Source organism: Epinephelus moara, chromosome 15 (assembly GCF_006386435.1).
Source record: "Epinephelus moara isolate mb chromosome 15, YSFRI_EMoa_1.0, whole genome shotgun sequence".
In the NCBI taxonomy this organism is placed as follows: domain Eukaryota; kingdom Metazoa; phylum Chordata; class Actinopteri; order Perciformes; family Serranidae; genus Epinephelus; species Epinephelus moara.
Window position 1 is genome coordinate 7,278,928 of NC_065520.1, and position 17,552 is coordinate 7,296,479.

A 17,552-nucleotide genomic window follows, 5' to 3' on the forward strand; every position below is an offset into this window, starting at 1 on the left:
GAAGACGGATTTATCAACAAGGGAGTCTAAAAGAGAGTCTGACAACAAACAAAACAGGAGACATGTCAATATTGGCAAAGGGATTCAGAGGTGGAGAGAAAATACTCCTAATAGTTTAGCCTTCTGCTAACTGGAGCCAAGGGGTCACGGTTGCTGCTTACAGTCACCACAACTTCTCTCACGTCCCTCAACAATAAGAAGCATAAAACACATAATTGACACGGATAAACAAACTACTGCACACACTATCATAGATAAATATGTTCTAAGACTGCAGCTACACTGCATTGCATGTCAATACATGGTAGTAAATGTGTGTATATATGCATGGATTGAAATTTGATCAGAGAGTTGTGAGCTTTCAGTGTGTTTTTGTCTACTTCAGGTCAATAAATGGGAGTGTCTCTCAGTTTGTAATAAAACCTAATTCTCTTCGTGTGTGTGTGTGTGTGTGTGTGTGTGTGTGTGTGTGTGTGTGTGTGAGACTCACGTTTCCATGTTGTCTCCCTCCAGGATGGTCTGGACAGGCAGGTAGCCCATGCGTGGGTGTTTGGCGAAGTAGCGCTTAGTCCTGAACTTGTTCTTCAGCACCTTGGCAAAGTCCCTGACATCCTCCCCTGATGTAGTCTGGTGAGGCACAGGGCACAAAGGTGGCTTTGTTTACACCATGGGAGTGGGGCACGCTCACACACATGCGCACACCTTGCAGAACACACTGCTAATTTATTTCAAGGCCCTTTTACCTTTATTCACACTTCTAGTGAGTGAAGTTAATGCCGTCTTTGTCGGGCCTGAGTGTGTCATTACAGTAAGAAGAAAGAGGAAACAGAGTTATGACTCTCAGCCAGGGCTTCAGCGTCTTTATTTCAGCCTCAGGTTTTCCATGGCTTTCTGTGTTATGTCAGAGATTGTCTACGACCCAAAATATCTAATTCCTGTCCTGGTGCAGAAGCTTGGTCTGTACCAACTCATGAGAAAAATAGCTGCAAAATGCCCCACTATAATCTTGGGTTTTTTTCATCTCTATTGCTAATTTCCCCGTGGCCACTTTGGGTGACATCTGGGGACCATCTGATTATGTCACTACCACAGCAACAATGGTGGTTAGGTAAAATAACCATGGTGTAACCCCAAAATCACAGAGTAAGTTGTACAAAAGATGTGCTAAGGAGTCAGATGTTCAGTTTTTCCGGGAAGTACATTTTGTTTTAGCATTAGCATTATCACAGTTAGCCATAGTTGTAAATGAACGTAAAAACCAAACTTGAGGCTTTAAAACAGGAGTCCACAAACCAATGGGTGATGTGACTACAGTGGCTACGTCCATTATTTTATACAGTCCATGCTGCTCACCAAATGAAAGGCGTGTTGAAGGCGCAGCCAGGATGTACACTGGGAGAAAAATGCATCCACATTCTCCACTCAAGATTAATTTACTGTGGCAAGCTTTTGGCTTCCACTTCATAACTGGAGGAAGAAAATTATTCGACTGTCTGGCACCTTAAAATTCACATCTTCACCGTTTTCATTTACACAATGCAGAGCAGGAACATATAAATGTATTCATACCGGAGTGCAGTACTCGACCATGGGGTACTGCATCTTGTGTCCCTTGGCGACGCGACCGGAGAAGAAGCAGCTTTGGCAAATGTCATAGTTGAAATGTTTCAGACTCCGATATCTGGGGAGAGAAAGAGAGAACGAAGGAGGGAGGTCAAGAAAGCAAAAGAAGACAAAAGGACAAGGAGAGCGGAGACGTTGGAGGGAAAAGAAAAGAGCGCAGATAAAAGAGAGCAAAAAGAAAAAAGGGAGATGGCGGAGAATCAGGAATAGAAAAAGGGAGAGAATCAATAAAAGAGGGGAATTTACGGTTCTGTCTCCAGGGCGGGAGTAGTTAAAATTCTTTCAGCTCTGTACCTAAATGAGATATTTATTCTCTGGCCCTGGGACACTTCATTAAAATTTATCACTGCTCTTGTAGTGAAGGGGCCCACCAACAATAGAACAGACACACCTCCCTTTCCAGGTCCCAACCACTGGTTGAGGAAAAAAACCTCTTGGGCTTCACCAGCATCTTAAGGGCTGAGGTTACAAATATGACTGCAGTTCTGTCAGTATAATCAGATCATCAATCATTCACATGTACAAGCGGGCTGCTTTACTGCTCCGCTGCTGCTGTTGAATTAGATTAAGGAGACAAACAGGATCACAACCTTTTCCACAGCTGGATCTCAGCTCTCTTAACTCTGTTATAATAACCCCGAAAAAAAAAAGTTTTATTTTTACTTAAGAGAAAACTCTTAAAAGGAAAATTGGTGAATGTGTCAAACTCTCTTTAATCCCTCTTACGAATCTGGTGAGTGCCTCTCACATGGGGCCCAATATGAGCAGAAAATATGATAAACAAGAAATATAAAACTCACTCCCCTGTAACATCAATTTGGCAATTATCAATACAGCTTCTCTGAATAGCTGCTGAAGCTTCGAGTTTCGAATAGCTGATTATAAAACACCTCACGGGCGTCGAGATAAAAAGAACAGCTTTGTGGAGCAAACTAGGGAGCCATCTCTCTTTTTCATTTGTTCAAGTGTCTGTGCAACACATAAAAAATAAATATGGATACCTTGCTTCTCGTCTACTGCGCAAAATAAAGAAGAGCACTACAGGGACAAGAATGCTCATTCTTCTCTCAAAATGAAAAGTTTTTCTATATTATCTCTATGATAAAGAGCAATGTCTTCTCCCTCTGACATTTATTGGAAACACTATGGTGAGATGCAAATATGTTTAACTCTTTAAAGTAAAGGGTTTCCCAGACAGAAAAAAGATACAGCGGACACAGATTTCCTCATGTGCTCCGTCGATGACCCCAAGATACTAAAATCAAAGGATATGTATCATACTTGGGATATAAGATGCAATTTATAATAATAATCTGTTTCTTCTCAGATTACATTGATAACATAACTAATAAATAATGTTTTGAGAAGGAATAAGTTAAAATGTTGCTATGATGGTTGTTTATTACAGTCGATCATTCAGTTGATAGTCCTTGTATGTTAAATATGTTGGTGTGATGAGGGTTAAAATATATACATATAGATAGCTAATGGGCTGCTGATATATGCTATAGATTAAACATGGTTAGATGAAAACATATTTTATCAAGTCCGGAAGCCAAGGGTCTCTATGTGCACTCAAATCCAGTTCAACCCTCCTGACAATGGAACCTTGAAGGTTCTGTACTGCACCACAAAAGAGCATAATTCTCATTTACGTTCATTTGGGCTTAATTGAAAATGAAATTAATTCTGTGTTTTATTGCCCACTATGTAATGAGATGAAGATTATAATGCTCTACGGCAAAATGGCTCTGATTTCTGCTCATTTCTTTTGATTAGACATTCAGATGTGCGGCTCATAAATTGGATTACATACGGAACATTCACCTAAGAAGCCAAAGACAAAAAAAGTGAACTCTTTAAGGCACGTTTGTACTGTAAGATTAAAAGTGGTTGTGCTCCAGCTGTACCTGAATCCTATGATGGGACACTCCTTGCAGATGTTACACTTGGCCTGGTGCTTGGCGGTCTCGGCAGCAGCAACACGGTGCAGGACGGGTAACCACACCATGGACTGAGGTTCCAGGCGCATCCAGTCCAAGAACATGGCCGCTTCCAGCTCGGGTTTGTTGTTAGCCTGGGAAGAAGAACAAATTACAGTTGGCATTGTTTGCAAATATAACAATGAATAAATTAATTAAATCTTTCTGTCCCACATAACACAATCCTAGAGCACCATTTATAAATTAATCCGCCCCTTAAAATAGTCCAAAACAAATGCTGCAATGCAATTTCCTGATATTTGGAATGTTTGTTAGAAACTACAGTGACCAGCTGTTTAGGAAATCACTGAGCCTTTTATCATATCTCGCGCTCTAAATGAAAGAATCGGACGGAGACAACATATTGGCTTCATCCACCCAGAAGAAGGACGCCGTGTTCAAGCCTCATAATAACTGAAAATGAAAGCAGATGCCTTCTGTTGGTGACAATGATTGAAATTAGCGCTGACAGACACAAGTGCCGGAACATAATTTATACATATTATGTCTGCAAAGATTTCTCAACTTCTAATGCCACTGAAAAAGTCTGTGATGCTTCAAGGTACAAACAATCAAGGAACCAGATTATTATAACCACAAAAACATGAAGGCTTGATGTTGACAGCTCACATATATCAATGCTTTTATTAGCACTTCTGTCAATCAATGTGTGTGCACAATGCCTTCAATGAAATCATCGCAATAAAGCAGACATAGACAGGAGGCTCCACATGCTGATTTTTATTCCCAGGGGACTACGATTCCAGAAATCACAATTTGATGCTTGCTACGCCTGCCTAGCTCTCCGTTCTTGCATACCACATGTGCAGTTAACGATGACAAGCATTGCAGATTTACCACTTGAAATTCTTAGTCATTTTCAAACCAATGGGTATGTGATTTCAGACAGAGCAAGACAAAAATAACTTATCATTTCTGGCTGAGATCATTTTTGTCACTGCAGATTTTACTGGCTGTAGCTAGCTAGCTTATTAAGATATTGATATCAAAACTCTCTACATTGTAAACTATCTTGTTTTTTGGACTGAGCACATACACTTGGTAGCAGAGGTTAACAGATCGTGTACCTCACAAGATTGCGCCCCTGTCCCACACAGCCTGACATATAGACCTAGCTAGTCCTAGTACAAGTCTAGTTTCATAAGAAAGTTTGGAGTGTTGTTTTGTTCTAACATAGCCCTTTTTAGCCACTTAGCATACATACTCACATAAAACAGCATGTTCTCACTGTTAACATAACAAAAGAGAAAGTATTTAGGAAGATGACTGACCAATGTGTCTGTGAAAGTAACACTTTCTCAAGTAAGAAGTTTGGCTGGAGCTGCTGGAGTGTGAAATCTAATTCCAGTAAAGACAAAGCCGTTAACGTTAGCCAAAACTGATATACAAAGATCCAGGAGCAGCTGCCTCCCACACAGTGTAGAACTGCTACACACTGGATATGTTAGTCAAACAGGGCTTTAACGGCTCTAACACAACACATAACCTCACAACTTGGTACTGAATTTAACTTTATTGTACCATCACTGATCCTGGTTCCAGTCTATAGTGTTCATTACAACATTAGTTATTTTTTGTTTCCAGAGAAAATCAAGTCATTTTGTCCTCTTGTCTCCCAAAATCTGTGACATTTCTTGACCATGCTCGCAAACTGCATGGCAACATCCGTAGAAATAGTGTCAGTAGAAATAATACAAGTTCTGGGTTTTATAGTAATCTGTCATTTGTGCAGGTGTTGTATTCAGGCTGCACACCACTTCAACATGTGTAGGAATCCAAAGCTTGACAGGCTTGGTCAGTCTTGGTTGTTTAATATGAGATTGGTCGATTGCTGTATGGGGGAGGGTTTTAGCAAACTGTCGTTTTCCTCAGTATTCCCTCTGTTGAACACATAACAATGGTTTTGCTTTCAGAATACATTTGAGGAAAAGAGCTAAATTCGGTGTCCAAAGCGGGGACTTTAAACATGAAAATGCTGGATCATCTTTTGGAGATTAGGGATAATCCAGTCAGACTGCAATTACTGGAATCCTTTGGAAAAAAAAAAATTATGTGAATGCTGGATTTGCTGCTTGTTTTGTGGCTCAAACGTTGATGCTGTCTGCTCCCAAACATCAAGAAACACAAAGGGAATGTTGGTCTAAAGAGCTGGCGACATTCCTTTCCTCGCCTCTCGGTGCTGTCACACACTTTATCATTTAAGCACCCATGCACAGATAGATATATGGTGTTCATTCTGTCCTGTTTGTTTGTGAGATTTTCCCATGTTTCCATTCCAGCAACATCTCTGCAGCTGTCAGCGATCATTTGTTTGATCCCGTACAGTCTGCCATTCACACAAAGACACTCTGGCCCTGTTTCCTGGAGTCTGTTGTGCACTTGTTGTCCCTCTTGTTGTTATCATCCTTGTTTTTATCGATGTTCTGCCCTTTATTTTCTGTAAAGCTCTGTTTTTTCTGTTTTTCTGTAAAGCAACATCCAGCTGCTTTCTATAAATAAACCTGATTTAGCCTGACATAAACAAACCCTCACACTTGGTGGGGCTGTGCTAATATGTAGCCTTCATCTGGAAGACCTCAAGCATCAGCGCAAATAGACATGTGGGCTATATCAGCATTTGACTGTCCTGTTGCTATAAATAGCGAGTACATTCATCATGACTGACCATAACTCTAAAAATTCATCTGCTAACTCAAAACAAAATGCTTAAAAAGAGGAGTTTGTGTGGAAGAGTGTGTCACGTACAAACTGGAAGCAGCTGCGGACGGAAGGCTCAATGTTGGAGCCGCCGAAGGAGGCGACCTCGCCAAGCTGTCGGGGGATCTGGATGGAGTCGTGGAGGAGGAGGCCTAGACGACGCTGGTCACAGAAACCTGTCGCGCTGGCAACCTGTCTGAACAAGACTGGAGGGTGGAGGGGGGAGGAGGAGAGTGAGGGGATTACAAAGGGAAAGATGATGGTTACAATATAACCACAGACACACCTCTACATGTTATCAGACAGGCCGGTTATAACTCAGTATTCTACCTGTTTATGCTTCTGTATCTCACCATTACAACATGATGTTACCATTAATTACTCGAGATACAGCCGGATTATGACTGGAAGAAAGTGGGATTGTTGCAGCTTGACAAAACGCTTCAACAAACTATTGTTTTTATTACTCATTCTGCACTAATTGGACTGAAAAAAACGACACCAACTGGCTGCACATTTGTGGTGCTGTGTGTTCGCGTCCTGCTGCTCTGCAATATCCAGACAACAATATGAATATGATTTGCTGGAGAAGCCAATTCATTCGTAGAGCCACTGTGATTGGCTCAACTGTGTCAGAGCGATGACAGCAGTGATGTTGGGTTTTTCCTGCACAGAGAATTATGAGACTCCCTCATATTTCATCCCACACGTGTGAAAACACGGCGGGTGACTGGTTGAAAGTGTATTTAACAATCACTACACCCCCCTGTGTGTGTGCATTACTTACATCTGTATTTATCCTCCAGGTGAGCCTTGCAGAGTGAGATGATTCCCGTTTTGAATGACAGAGTCCGGATCTTTCCGGTGCGACCACTACGACCAACAAAACAACATGTCAGAGTATGTTAAATCTCACTGATATACTGGAAACTCTTCTCCGCGTGCGCAGTGTGCTGCACGTACGTGTCGTAGACGTTGAGCAGCCAGTTGAGGCACATGTCCACACTGAGCGGGACGTTGACCAGGTGAGAGTGGCTCTGCTCCAGCCGCTGGTACAGGCTGGTCAGACAGGTGACCAGCTGGGAGATGTCCAGCAGCTGCTCGTTCTGCTTCAGGCCGTGCTGATCGAACACCTCGCACGCCATCGGCATGCTCAGCAGGTCCACTGCAGACGGACAGAGCGGAGGACTGTTAGGTAGCACACACACACACACACAAACACACACAAACACACACCCACACACACACACACACACACACACACAGCTGAGAGTGTCCTACTGCTGAGCTCACACTGTCCTTCAACCGGACCTGCTGGGTTCAAATTCTCTGTGTTTAAAGTGTCCCTGAGCTTAATGCTGCTCAAGGACGGTGACGTTACTCCAGGGATCAATAAAGTATGACATTATTCATCTTTAGCTGCCTTTCCAAACACTTTAGGTACAGTACCCTTGCAATGTATGGAACCCATATGGACATATACCTTAACCTGAGATCTGAGTCCTCACAAATCAACAGACTGCAGTGTTTCTAGCTCCACCTTTTAGTATAGTGTCAGTGTCCTAGGTACCTCAACAGATGGGTAAAAAAAACAAGATGAAATAGTGTGGTGTGATTGGTACCATGCACAACTTTTGACAAAGGAAACACATAAATAACCATTGTTATGAGTAATGAACTGAAGTGAGCCAGACTGCTTGATGGAAACAAGGCTTTAATCATTCATGAAGTCCACTAAAGGACGGGCAGACAGGGGAGAGAGCCCAAACACTCCTTAAATTATCCTGACATGGTCAGTGGACAGTGATGGAAGTGACGGGATGAAGGCTGCAAACTGAACTACAACTTCAAAAAAAATCATTTTGGATCATTTTACAGACAAGAGCTGTGATCAAAACCCGCCAGTGTCAACTCTCAGACGCTGTCTTGCAAGTTTGCTGTCTTTGTGAATTTTGTGACTCATAAAACTGTTAAGTCTTGTTTTTGGCACAGCTGGCCTTTTTCTCTTCCAAGAACACACAACATGGTGGACAGCAGGAGAGAAGCAAACTGAATCCATACTGATGAATCCGGGATCTCATTTCAATTTATAATTCAAACTCCAAGTCAGACTTGAAAGATATTAAAATATTGTAAAATTCTAAAATCTAGATATGACGCAATGTTCACTGTTGGGTAGGCCACCTGGGTTGCATTCAAATGAATAACAGCCAATTACACATTAGTTTGAATTTGTTGAAGCTTAACCTTTTGAAAATGTTGCAGTTTGGGGGTTGCTTGTTTACTTTTTCCTGGCCTTTGTGTCCTTGTGTATCTAAATTCAGAAGTTTTTGCTGGTCTGTGAATGCAGCACAGGCAGAATTTTTTTTCCCCCTCAGCAGCAGTTTGTGAAGTTTTGAGTCGTGGGGTGGATAACTGATTCGTCGATTCGATCAGGCCTGATCAGATCAGATTGATGGATGAGAGAAGCAGTAATTTTAAGGCAAAGGAATCTAAATAATCCAGAAAAAAAGGTGGAAAAATAAGTGAGCTAGATTAACCTGGTAAAGTAAAAAGAAAAAGAAGAAGAAAGAGTATCATTAGGAAGATGGAACGGCCCATCCAGTCTGCTGCTGGGAATAATGTGAGCAAAGGGTTAAGGAAACGAAAATTTCACCACCGTGCTTCCGTCACCAGCGTTAATCACAAAACCTGTTCATTTTTATTTTTAGAAAAATACCTTCACATAAATAGTACTTCTGTGCTATACAGTTGCAGCCCGCTATACACCTTAAAACATATCACACACTGAACAGTGTGTAGGCGGCTCACACTCTCCAGCTTCACCAGCGAGAGGGATGAGTAAACACACATATGGATACACACACATGCAGACTGATGGCAGAGCAGAGACACAAAGAAAATGAGTGAGAAGAAAAAGAGGAGGAGGAAAGAAGAATACACAAAGGAGGAAGTGAAGAGGAGACGATGGAGAAGAAGAACAACGCCGCAGCAAATGAGGTGAATTAAGAAAAAGAGTGAGACAGAGAGATGTAAGAAAAGAAAGAACAAAGGAGGAGTGTAGGAGGGCTGGAACACAATGAGAGGAACACTCGTGACGAGAGAGGAGTGTACTTCACGCAAGAGACGAGAACCCTATATGAGACACACGTTGAGGAGAGGTAGGTAAACTATATATAGGCTGAGGGTACTTACAGCAGAGAGCCTTCTGAAGGCGTCTGAGCTTCATGGCTGTTCGATAGGCCGAGAATCGAACATTGTTCAGGTCGGCTAAAGGAAGAGAAACAAGAACGGAGATGAAACAGAGTTAGAGGTGAAGAAAAGGGAGATGGTGGACTTAAAGTTAACAGCGTCATAATTTCTACATTTCATCCTGTCATTCATGAAGTGATACCGCATCTTAAATCACAGTCAAGCAGTTCAGGAATTCATGACAACACATGACTTTTCAATCTCTTACCCAGAGACTGGTAGAGCTCGGCCATCTTAGGATGATCCCAGCATGTCGTCTGGGTCTGGTGGCTGGAAAGGGACAAAAAGAGACAGAATGGTCAGATGCCGAGTTGATCAAACAGGTCATTCACCGAAGGCTAAGGCTCAACTAAATGGTCATGAAAACATTACACTAAGCTAAATGCTAGCACTAGCCCTTCAATGCAATATGTTGATGTTCAGCAGGTTTCAGGTTTACCACGTTAACCATCTTAGTTTAGCATATTAGCATGCTAATTCACACTTAACACAAATGATGCATTCCATTTCCACTGGGAAGTTGGAATTTCAAGTTTCCAGTCGAAAAGTTCAACTGGACAGCCTTCTGAAATCAGATTTCTGACTCTGAAAGTCAAAGGAACTTCACCAAAGCCATCCCATCATGGCTGCTCTGTGCATCAACAGTAGTCAGAGCTGTAGTAATATACTGTTAATTACCTCTTCTGTCTTATCTCTGTCTTATTAAAATGTCGCTAGAGTACTGGATGTGCAAAATACAGCATGGTACGCTCATATCAACTGATATTGCTAACAACATCTTGGTTTTCAAACTTGTTGTACTGGAACGCAATTCAGGTGTGATGTTATGTCAAGCTCTGACTTCCAAGGTAAATGAAACGCAGCAAAAGAACAGAAGAGGGTGGTGATAATGTCATATGCTTTGCAGGTATTTGGTTATAAATCAAAGTGTTGGACAAATGAAAATCTTGACCCGATGATAGTGCTACAGGAAAAGTTTAGGTATAACCACGTTATTACAATTCATCCTGAGGGGGGCATGACTGTCTGAACCAAATACATCTAATAGTTGACACTGACATATCCAGGGACCATTAACGTCCCCCTACCCCCCGCTGTTACATCTACACCCTTGCTCCACAGTGACTCACATACCTCTGTCATCGTGTATTTATATTTTGATACCATCATTCCCTTTTTAGCTTCTCAATGTAAGGTCCTCTGCTTTCCTATAGTGTGTTACTCTGGATAGGACCATCAGCTATACACACAAAATGTAAATTAAACACACTTAAACCAACTAAACGGATAGAAATCCCTCCAGAAAAATGACTAGTTTCATGTCAAACATTTGATACAAATGTTTCACAAGGAAACTAGAATAAAATGTCCATACAAGAGCATTTGATTAATCTTTGATGAGATTTTTGAGATGCTAAAAAGATTTTTAATGATGTTTTAATGTTTGTCAGCTTAAAACATAAAAAGTGGCTCTTATTTCTGAGGAGATATCATAATAGTTGCTCTGCCAATAGCTTTAAAGTCCAATTAAACCAAACTAAATGCCGCCATCAGAACAAAGTTATTAAAACACAACTCAGAGTTTCTTCACATACAGTTGACTTAAAATAAATCTGAACACTGGTTTTGTACAGTTGACATATAAAACCCTCTGAATAAGTAAATATTTAGACAGATGCCTTTAAAACAGCGTCGTAATGCCAAATGACTATGCCTTCCTAAAAACCCAAAAGGAGATGGAAGGTCCTTTTGGGTAAAACTGAAATGAATCTCAGTCTCTGATGAATTAGATCAGCTTCCCCAAAATCCAACACTATGACATTAATCCTGTTGTTTGTGTGTTTCTCCTCTCCATCTCCTAATCTTAGTAAATAACAACCCACTGTGGCACAAACCCATACAGGCTCCATCCTCCCTGCATCACACAAGTGTGATAGAGGAAGAAAGAAAAGAGGCAGAGGGAGGAAGAGAGATAGATGGCTGCTGTGTCATTCTCCCCTCACACATTCTCTCCTCGTGACTGCTGCTCGCCACTCACAGGAGACTTGGCTGTGTATTTGTGTGTGTGTTGGAGAGAAACAGATCGAGTGAAAAGGGAATCTGTGTGTGTGAGATTTACGCCCTCAGAACTGCAATGAGGGACGTGCATTTTCTCGTGGAACTGAATATGAATGATAACGATGATACTTAACCCGTCCTGTTATTCCAGCTCCTACTGTCCTGCACGCTCCATGTCAACCCTGTATTGTGCGTCTGTCTACCCATGGGTTACAACTAATAAGCCAAGTTAACCTGTCACAGAGTAATTTGAATGAGGCTGTCAGAGGCCTAAAGAATTCAGAAGATGACACCTCCAAGAAATTGACAAAAATAAATTGTTTTCATCAGACCATGGCTGGATTAAGCAGCTCCAGGGGCCCCTATCAACCCCCAGCTCCTCCTACTCTCTATGCATTGTGTACAGTTTCCTATGCTGTATTATTACCTTGCCAAACATTAATTTAGAAATGTGAAACACACATGCAAAATTTAAGTAGCGGAGGTCTTGTATGGATGCAGAAAAAGGCCATAAAAATATGAATGTTTATATACAACTGGATTCCATACTGTGGAATACTTACATACTTGGATTCCTCAGAGGTCGTTTCAAATATTGCAATGTCTAAACAGAATTGCCGCCTCGCAGTTGTATGCCTCTGCCCACCTGTCAAGTTGCAGTTACAGTTTGTATCCATGTTTGTCCAGAGCCATATGTAGCCATGACAGCTGACAATGCTTCAAATGTGGATGTTGCTGCAAAGAAGCCACAAATTCTAAAACGTAGATGCCTCACACATATCTTCAACCTGGCAGCACAGAAGATCTATACACTCAGCACAGCTCAAAGATTAGTGTCATCAATTCAGTATCTGACCGAATGTCTCCCCTTCTGTGTTGAAGGTATGGTGTTGACTAATAGACAGCAAACATTATGGTGCCATGGTGAAGTTGACCTTTGATCTTGTGGATATAAAACGTCATAACTTCATCATTTTATCTCAGTAGTCATCTGTGTGAAATTATGTCATGGTTAAGGAATGAATTCTTGAGTTATGGGTGAAAACATGTTTTGTCCTTTGACCGTTTGTGCCAAATTTGAGGAAATTCCATCAAGGTCTTCGTGAGAAATCCCCTTTATGAGAATGGGACAGATGGACAACCTAAAAAACATAATGCCTCCAGTAGGGGTGGGAAAAAAAGAAAACTGATACAGCATAGTATAACATTTTTGTGTGGTAATATCATATCACCACACAGTAGCCCCTTTTACACTGCCAGATTTTCTGCAAATGTTGGGCCATTTTGCCAGCAAGCTGCAAGCGTTTAGACATTCAGAGCCGGACTGACGAGTTGATCCGAGGTGCCCAATTTTCCGCCTCGTAGGGTAGACATATTGGCGGAACCTTTTTGGTTTAAACAGACAGAGGCGGCCTTCCACCACGGGAGGGGCTGTTGAAGACTTGTGGGAGGAGCTGTTGATGACGCCGCACGTGCGACCCATTGGCAGTGGATAAACAGGAAACAGCTGATAGCAGGAATTAGCGAACAGCTAGTACTAGTAGCAAGAGGGAAACACAAACCTGACAGACACTGTAAAGATGAGCAACTGGGAAGACAAAGAATTGCGTGCCCTCCTTGTCCTCGCAAATGAAGAGGCCATTAACCAGCAGATGATGGGGACGGTGAAGGACGGGCCAACTTATGAGAGGATTGCCAAAGGACTGACAAGCTGCGGCTTCCCTCGGAGTACGTCACTGTTTACGTCACACGTTGAGCTACACTTTTGTTACTTGCTCAAAAGGTGCATTCCGTATAAACAAAAGTAGGCAGGCGGCATTTTGCTGCACTCCCCAATTTTGTTTTTATACTGCCAATGCTGAAAGAAGACTGATTGGGCTTTCCTGCAAATTTGCACAATTCCTGTCAAAAAAGGGCTCGTGCCGAGTATTAATTTTTTATTCAAATACAAATTAAACTTTAGGTAGCCTACTAGAATAATATAATCAATTGCATTTACAGTCCCCAAGACACATTTTAATTCAGCCAAAAAAATGGCTGACATTAAATGAACAGACTGAAAACTTTATCTTAGATAAAACAGATGTTGACAAAACTTTCCTTTAGGGACTTAATTTACAGTTGAAAAAAGGTAATAAATCGCAATTTGTTTTGTCGCAATATTGAGCATATTGCAACATTTTTTTAAATTGCAATAATATTGTATCGTGACTTAAGTATCGTTATAATATTGTGGATCCTCTGGTGACACCCACCCCTAGCCTCCAGCCATGGCTGTTGCCAGTGCAGAGGCGTAAAAACTACATTCAAGTACCCCAAATTAAATGAGTAATTTTTTGGATCTAAAACATGAACATCCTGCCAGTGATCTGCAGTCGAGTCAGGTCACATTCTGTCAGACCAAGAAAGAGAGGTCTTTTTAACAACCGGAAATCCATCTCTCTCAACGTATATATCCACTTTAGTGGTATTCAAGTGTCAACTTACTTAGTAGTGGTTAAATTTCACAGTTAAGTATTTGAGAATAGATATAAATCCTTTGGTATATCTTTGCTTCCATACTGTGCTCACATATTAGCATTACATTCAGTTATTGTGTCTTTATCATTACCTGTTAAAACGTATACCATGAAAAATTGATGGTAAAGGTTTGAAAACACACTCATGTGACAATGAGAGTAAAAGCCAACCCCAGATTCACTCTTATTTGACATTTCACCTTGCTATATTTGCTTCTTTTTTTTGGCGCAGTCTTTCTTAGAAGTCTGCTGTTTACAGCCTAGCACCTGGACCTTTTCATAAAGCCCTGACCTCACCTGAGCACTGCGGGGTACACGCCCATGAACATCTCAAACACAGAAAATAAGAGAGTACAGGCAAAGGGCAGAGTCTCTGCAGAAAAATACACCACCACACACTGATTGAGAGGAATTAATATTGCACGACTTTCGACATGGAAACTCATACAGGTACAGAAGCTCTTGAAATAAGATATTTTATTGCTGCTTATTTATTGCTTTATTACCTTAAATATGGTGTCAGTATTTGCAGTCATACAAAAGCCAACTCTCTCCATATGTCCTCCTGACGTTTGCGGTTTAATCCCAGATGAATTCATAGCATCTTTAAACAACCACTTTGAATTGAAATGCCATCTAGGAAACATTAACTCTGCTTACATTAAATGGCAGCAAAAACTAATTGTGTTACTGTAAAGCAAAGAGCTGATTTTCCTGGTCATTAGTTCCACTTAGCTGCTGTTGCAACAATTATGGTACTGACATGATAAGAAAGTCTGGACGGCTAATTCCAGCTGCATTAATAACAAAGTGTCTCCATTCGAGCGAGAAAAGAGAAGTTCTGTGCCACGATAAATACAAGTGTGAAGTGTCAGATCGACGCTGCTGTAAATGTGATGGTAATGCGCCAGCTGCCTGTTTACATAAAGCTAATGGAAGCCACATGTCTTAGCAGCGAGGCAATTAAGGTTTTTTGTTCAGAGCACATCAAATATTTGAAAAGTCCTTCACAGGAGACGGAGAACAGTGGAGTCTCAAGAAATGGTTTCCAGGGCCTTCCACTTTATACATCAGATGGTTAATAAATAGACAGTTGTCTCTCTGCAATCCTGTAAATGAAAGTGGCTTCTTAATAAAGTGTGTGTGTCAATCAATGTGTCTGTGACACTTTCGCCATTAAGTTGAACATAGGACAGTTGAATGTCTATTCAGTGCCAGTTAGAATGAAATATTAAGCCATTTCATTGCTGATGTGAAGGTGAAAATGAGACAAGAGCTGGAGGTGAAGAAAGAATTTAAAAATATTCTTAGTCTTCTGTGAGACCACACATATTTCCCCAGTACAGGTGTGTGTGATCAGACTAACATACATGTGGGATAGTAGGTGTGCAAAGTGGTGGGTGTGAGTGGGAGTTGTGGGTCAGTGCTTTATAATTCTGTCCTGAGGCATGCTGGTACACACTGTAACCCTTCCCAGCTTGTTATAAGCACACGTCGAGTTGGTCACACACAAGCGCACCTGCAGTTAACCTTTGTCTGAAAAGCAGACAAATAATAATCCATATGCTGTGTTTTTTCTCTGCATTGCCCTTGTTTTTCTCTCTACTGCCTCTCTCCCACACTCCCACTCCAGATAATGAGGAGAGGGGTCCCATGGTGAAGAGCTACTTAAAAATCCTCTAAGCTCAGAGTCTGTGCAAACAGTAGCTCAGTCACTCAGCTCGTCATCGGCGTGCCGCTTCGAGCCACTCGGACAAATGCTTCTAATAACCGTGCAGAATCAAACATGCAGCGATGCGGGGTTCTAACTGGCTGAATCCGCTGGGAAAATCTGACAAGACACCCTCGAGCAAGACAGGTAACTTGCAGTTGTTTACATCAGCTGCTCAGAAGCAAATAAACAGCAATGAGGAGCACTTCTATTTCCATACAAAGCTGAAGTGATCTAAGTCGCCGATTCTCACCCTGGGGTCAGGAACCAATTGATGAGTCACAGAACAATACATCTTCCTGTGAAAGGAGAAGCTGTTTTATTGAACCTGGTGTCCTGCTGGACAAGAAAACAATATACTGTAAAACAAAGCATTGACACAACATTTAATTCGTACTTGATTTTTTACTTGGCCTGTCATCTTCCTTTTGTGGGGATTTTTATCATATTGGCCACTCGGACTGGACCTTTTCAAACAATCTGCTGCTAAGAGCAGCGTTGGAGTCAAGACCACCTAAACCAAGACCAATTCATGACCAAGAACAGAGTGTATCGAGACCAAGACAAGACCAAGTCTTTGAGGGGTTGAGACCGAGTCAAGTACAAGACCAGACCAGTGAGAGTCCAACACTTCAGAACACACAGTAAAATGTGGAACATGCAAACCATAGGTGCTTCTCAAGTTGTTCCAAAAGATCTACAAATCCATAAAAACACCCAAAGAAAACAAATGAAGATCCCTCCTTATTCACCAATTTTATTGCCATACTGTGTGTGCATGTGTGTGTGTGTGTGTGTGTGCATGTGCATATATAAGTGTACCCTGAAAAATATCTTCATAAAATAATCAAAAGGCAATGCAGAGGTGAAGTTTATGTTTGGGAATTATCCTTTGTTTTCTATGAGCAAACAAATACAAACACTAAGGAGCTGAAATCAACTAAAGCATCTTTATTCAACACTTGATATCCCTGCATGGTCTTGACTGGTCTTGGAATAAAATCCTGAGTCCTCTTTGTCTGAGAACGAAATACGACAGAGTAAAAATGTAGCTGAGTCCAAGATGAGACTGACACCTTCAAAAAATGTTCTTGAGACCAACTGAACCCCAGTACTTAGATTAGATTCGTTTTGGATTTTTCCAAATTACAGAGGAGAGTAAGACGTTTTTGGAGCCTTTGGGGTAACTGTTATGTAACAATTCGAATTGCCTCTTAATTTAATGTATATATACTCCACAATATCTATACAGCAGATTCACAGGTACATTATTTTTGTCAGGTTCTCAAAGAATATCTGAGGGCAATCTGTTATGTTTATGCTGACATTTAAAACTACAACACTTCATTTGTTGCAGTTGTGTTCTTGAAATTAATACTAAAATAATTTTCAGTGTTTTGTCATATCATGGAGAATGTCATTATTGCAAAAATACCTTGACATATTGTGATATTATTTTAGGGCCAAATTGCCCACCCCTATTTACAAATGTGGCAACATATAAAGGGAATTAGGTGCACATTTATTCACTGGGCGATTAAAGTGTCTGTCAGAGCACAAAGTTCCAATGTTGGGAAACAAACATGGACAATAAAAAAAGCTCGGCTGTGAAGACCTTACAGCTCTTGGGCATGTTCTTTCGTTTCAGCTCATATGAGTCCGTATTTGTTGCATTCTGGAGCAAGATGA

General features: G+C 41.2%; 1 protein-coding gene across 6 annotated transcripts in view; it reads right to left on the reverse strand.

The window, feature by feature from the left end:
• The window catches only part of dmd (dystrophin), a 353,683-nt gene that overhangs the window by 22,660 nt on the left and 313,471 nt on the right, over positions 1 to 17,552 (reverse strand). For all 6 annotated transcript variants that reach the window (XM_050063154.1, XM_050063152.1, XM_050063151.1 and 3 more), the window contains 8 exons: positions 9,784 to 9,845; positions 9,519 to 9,593; positions 7,287 to 7,488; positions 7,111 to 7,196; positions 6,372 to 6,529; positions 3,534 to 3,700; positions 1,570 to 1,681; positions 491 to 627 (listed from right to left, as the gene is read on the reverse strand). In XM_050063154.1, the coding sequence (XP_049919111.1) occupies positions 491 to 627; positions 1,570 to 1,681; positions 3,534 to 3,700; positions 6,372 to 6,529; positions 7,111 to 7,196; positions 7,287 to 7,488; positions 9,519 to 9,593; positions 9,784 to 9,845 (999 nt within the window). The remainder of the gene's footprint in view (positions 1 to 490; positions 628 to 1,569; positions 1,682 to 3,533; positions 3,701 to 6,371; positions 6,530 to 7,110; positions 7,197 to 7,286; positions 7,489 to 9,518; positions 9,594 to 9,783; positions 9,846 to 17,552) is intronic.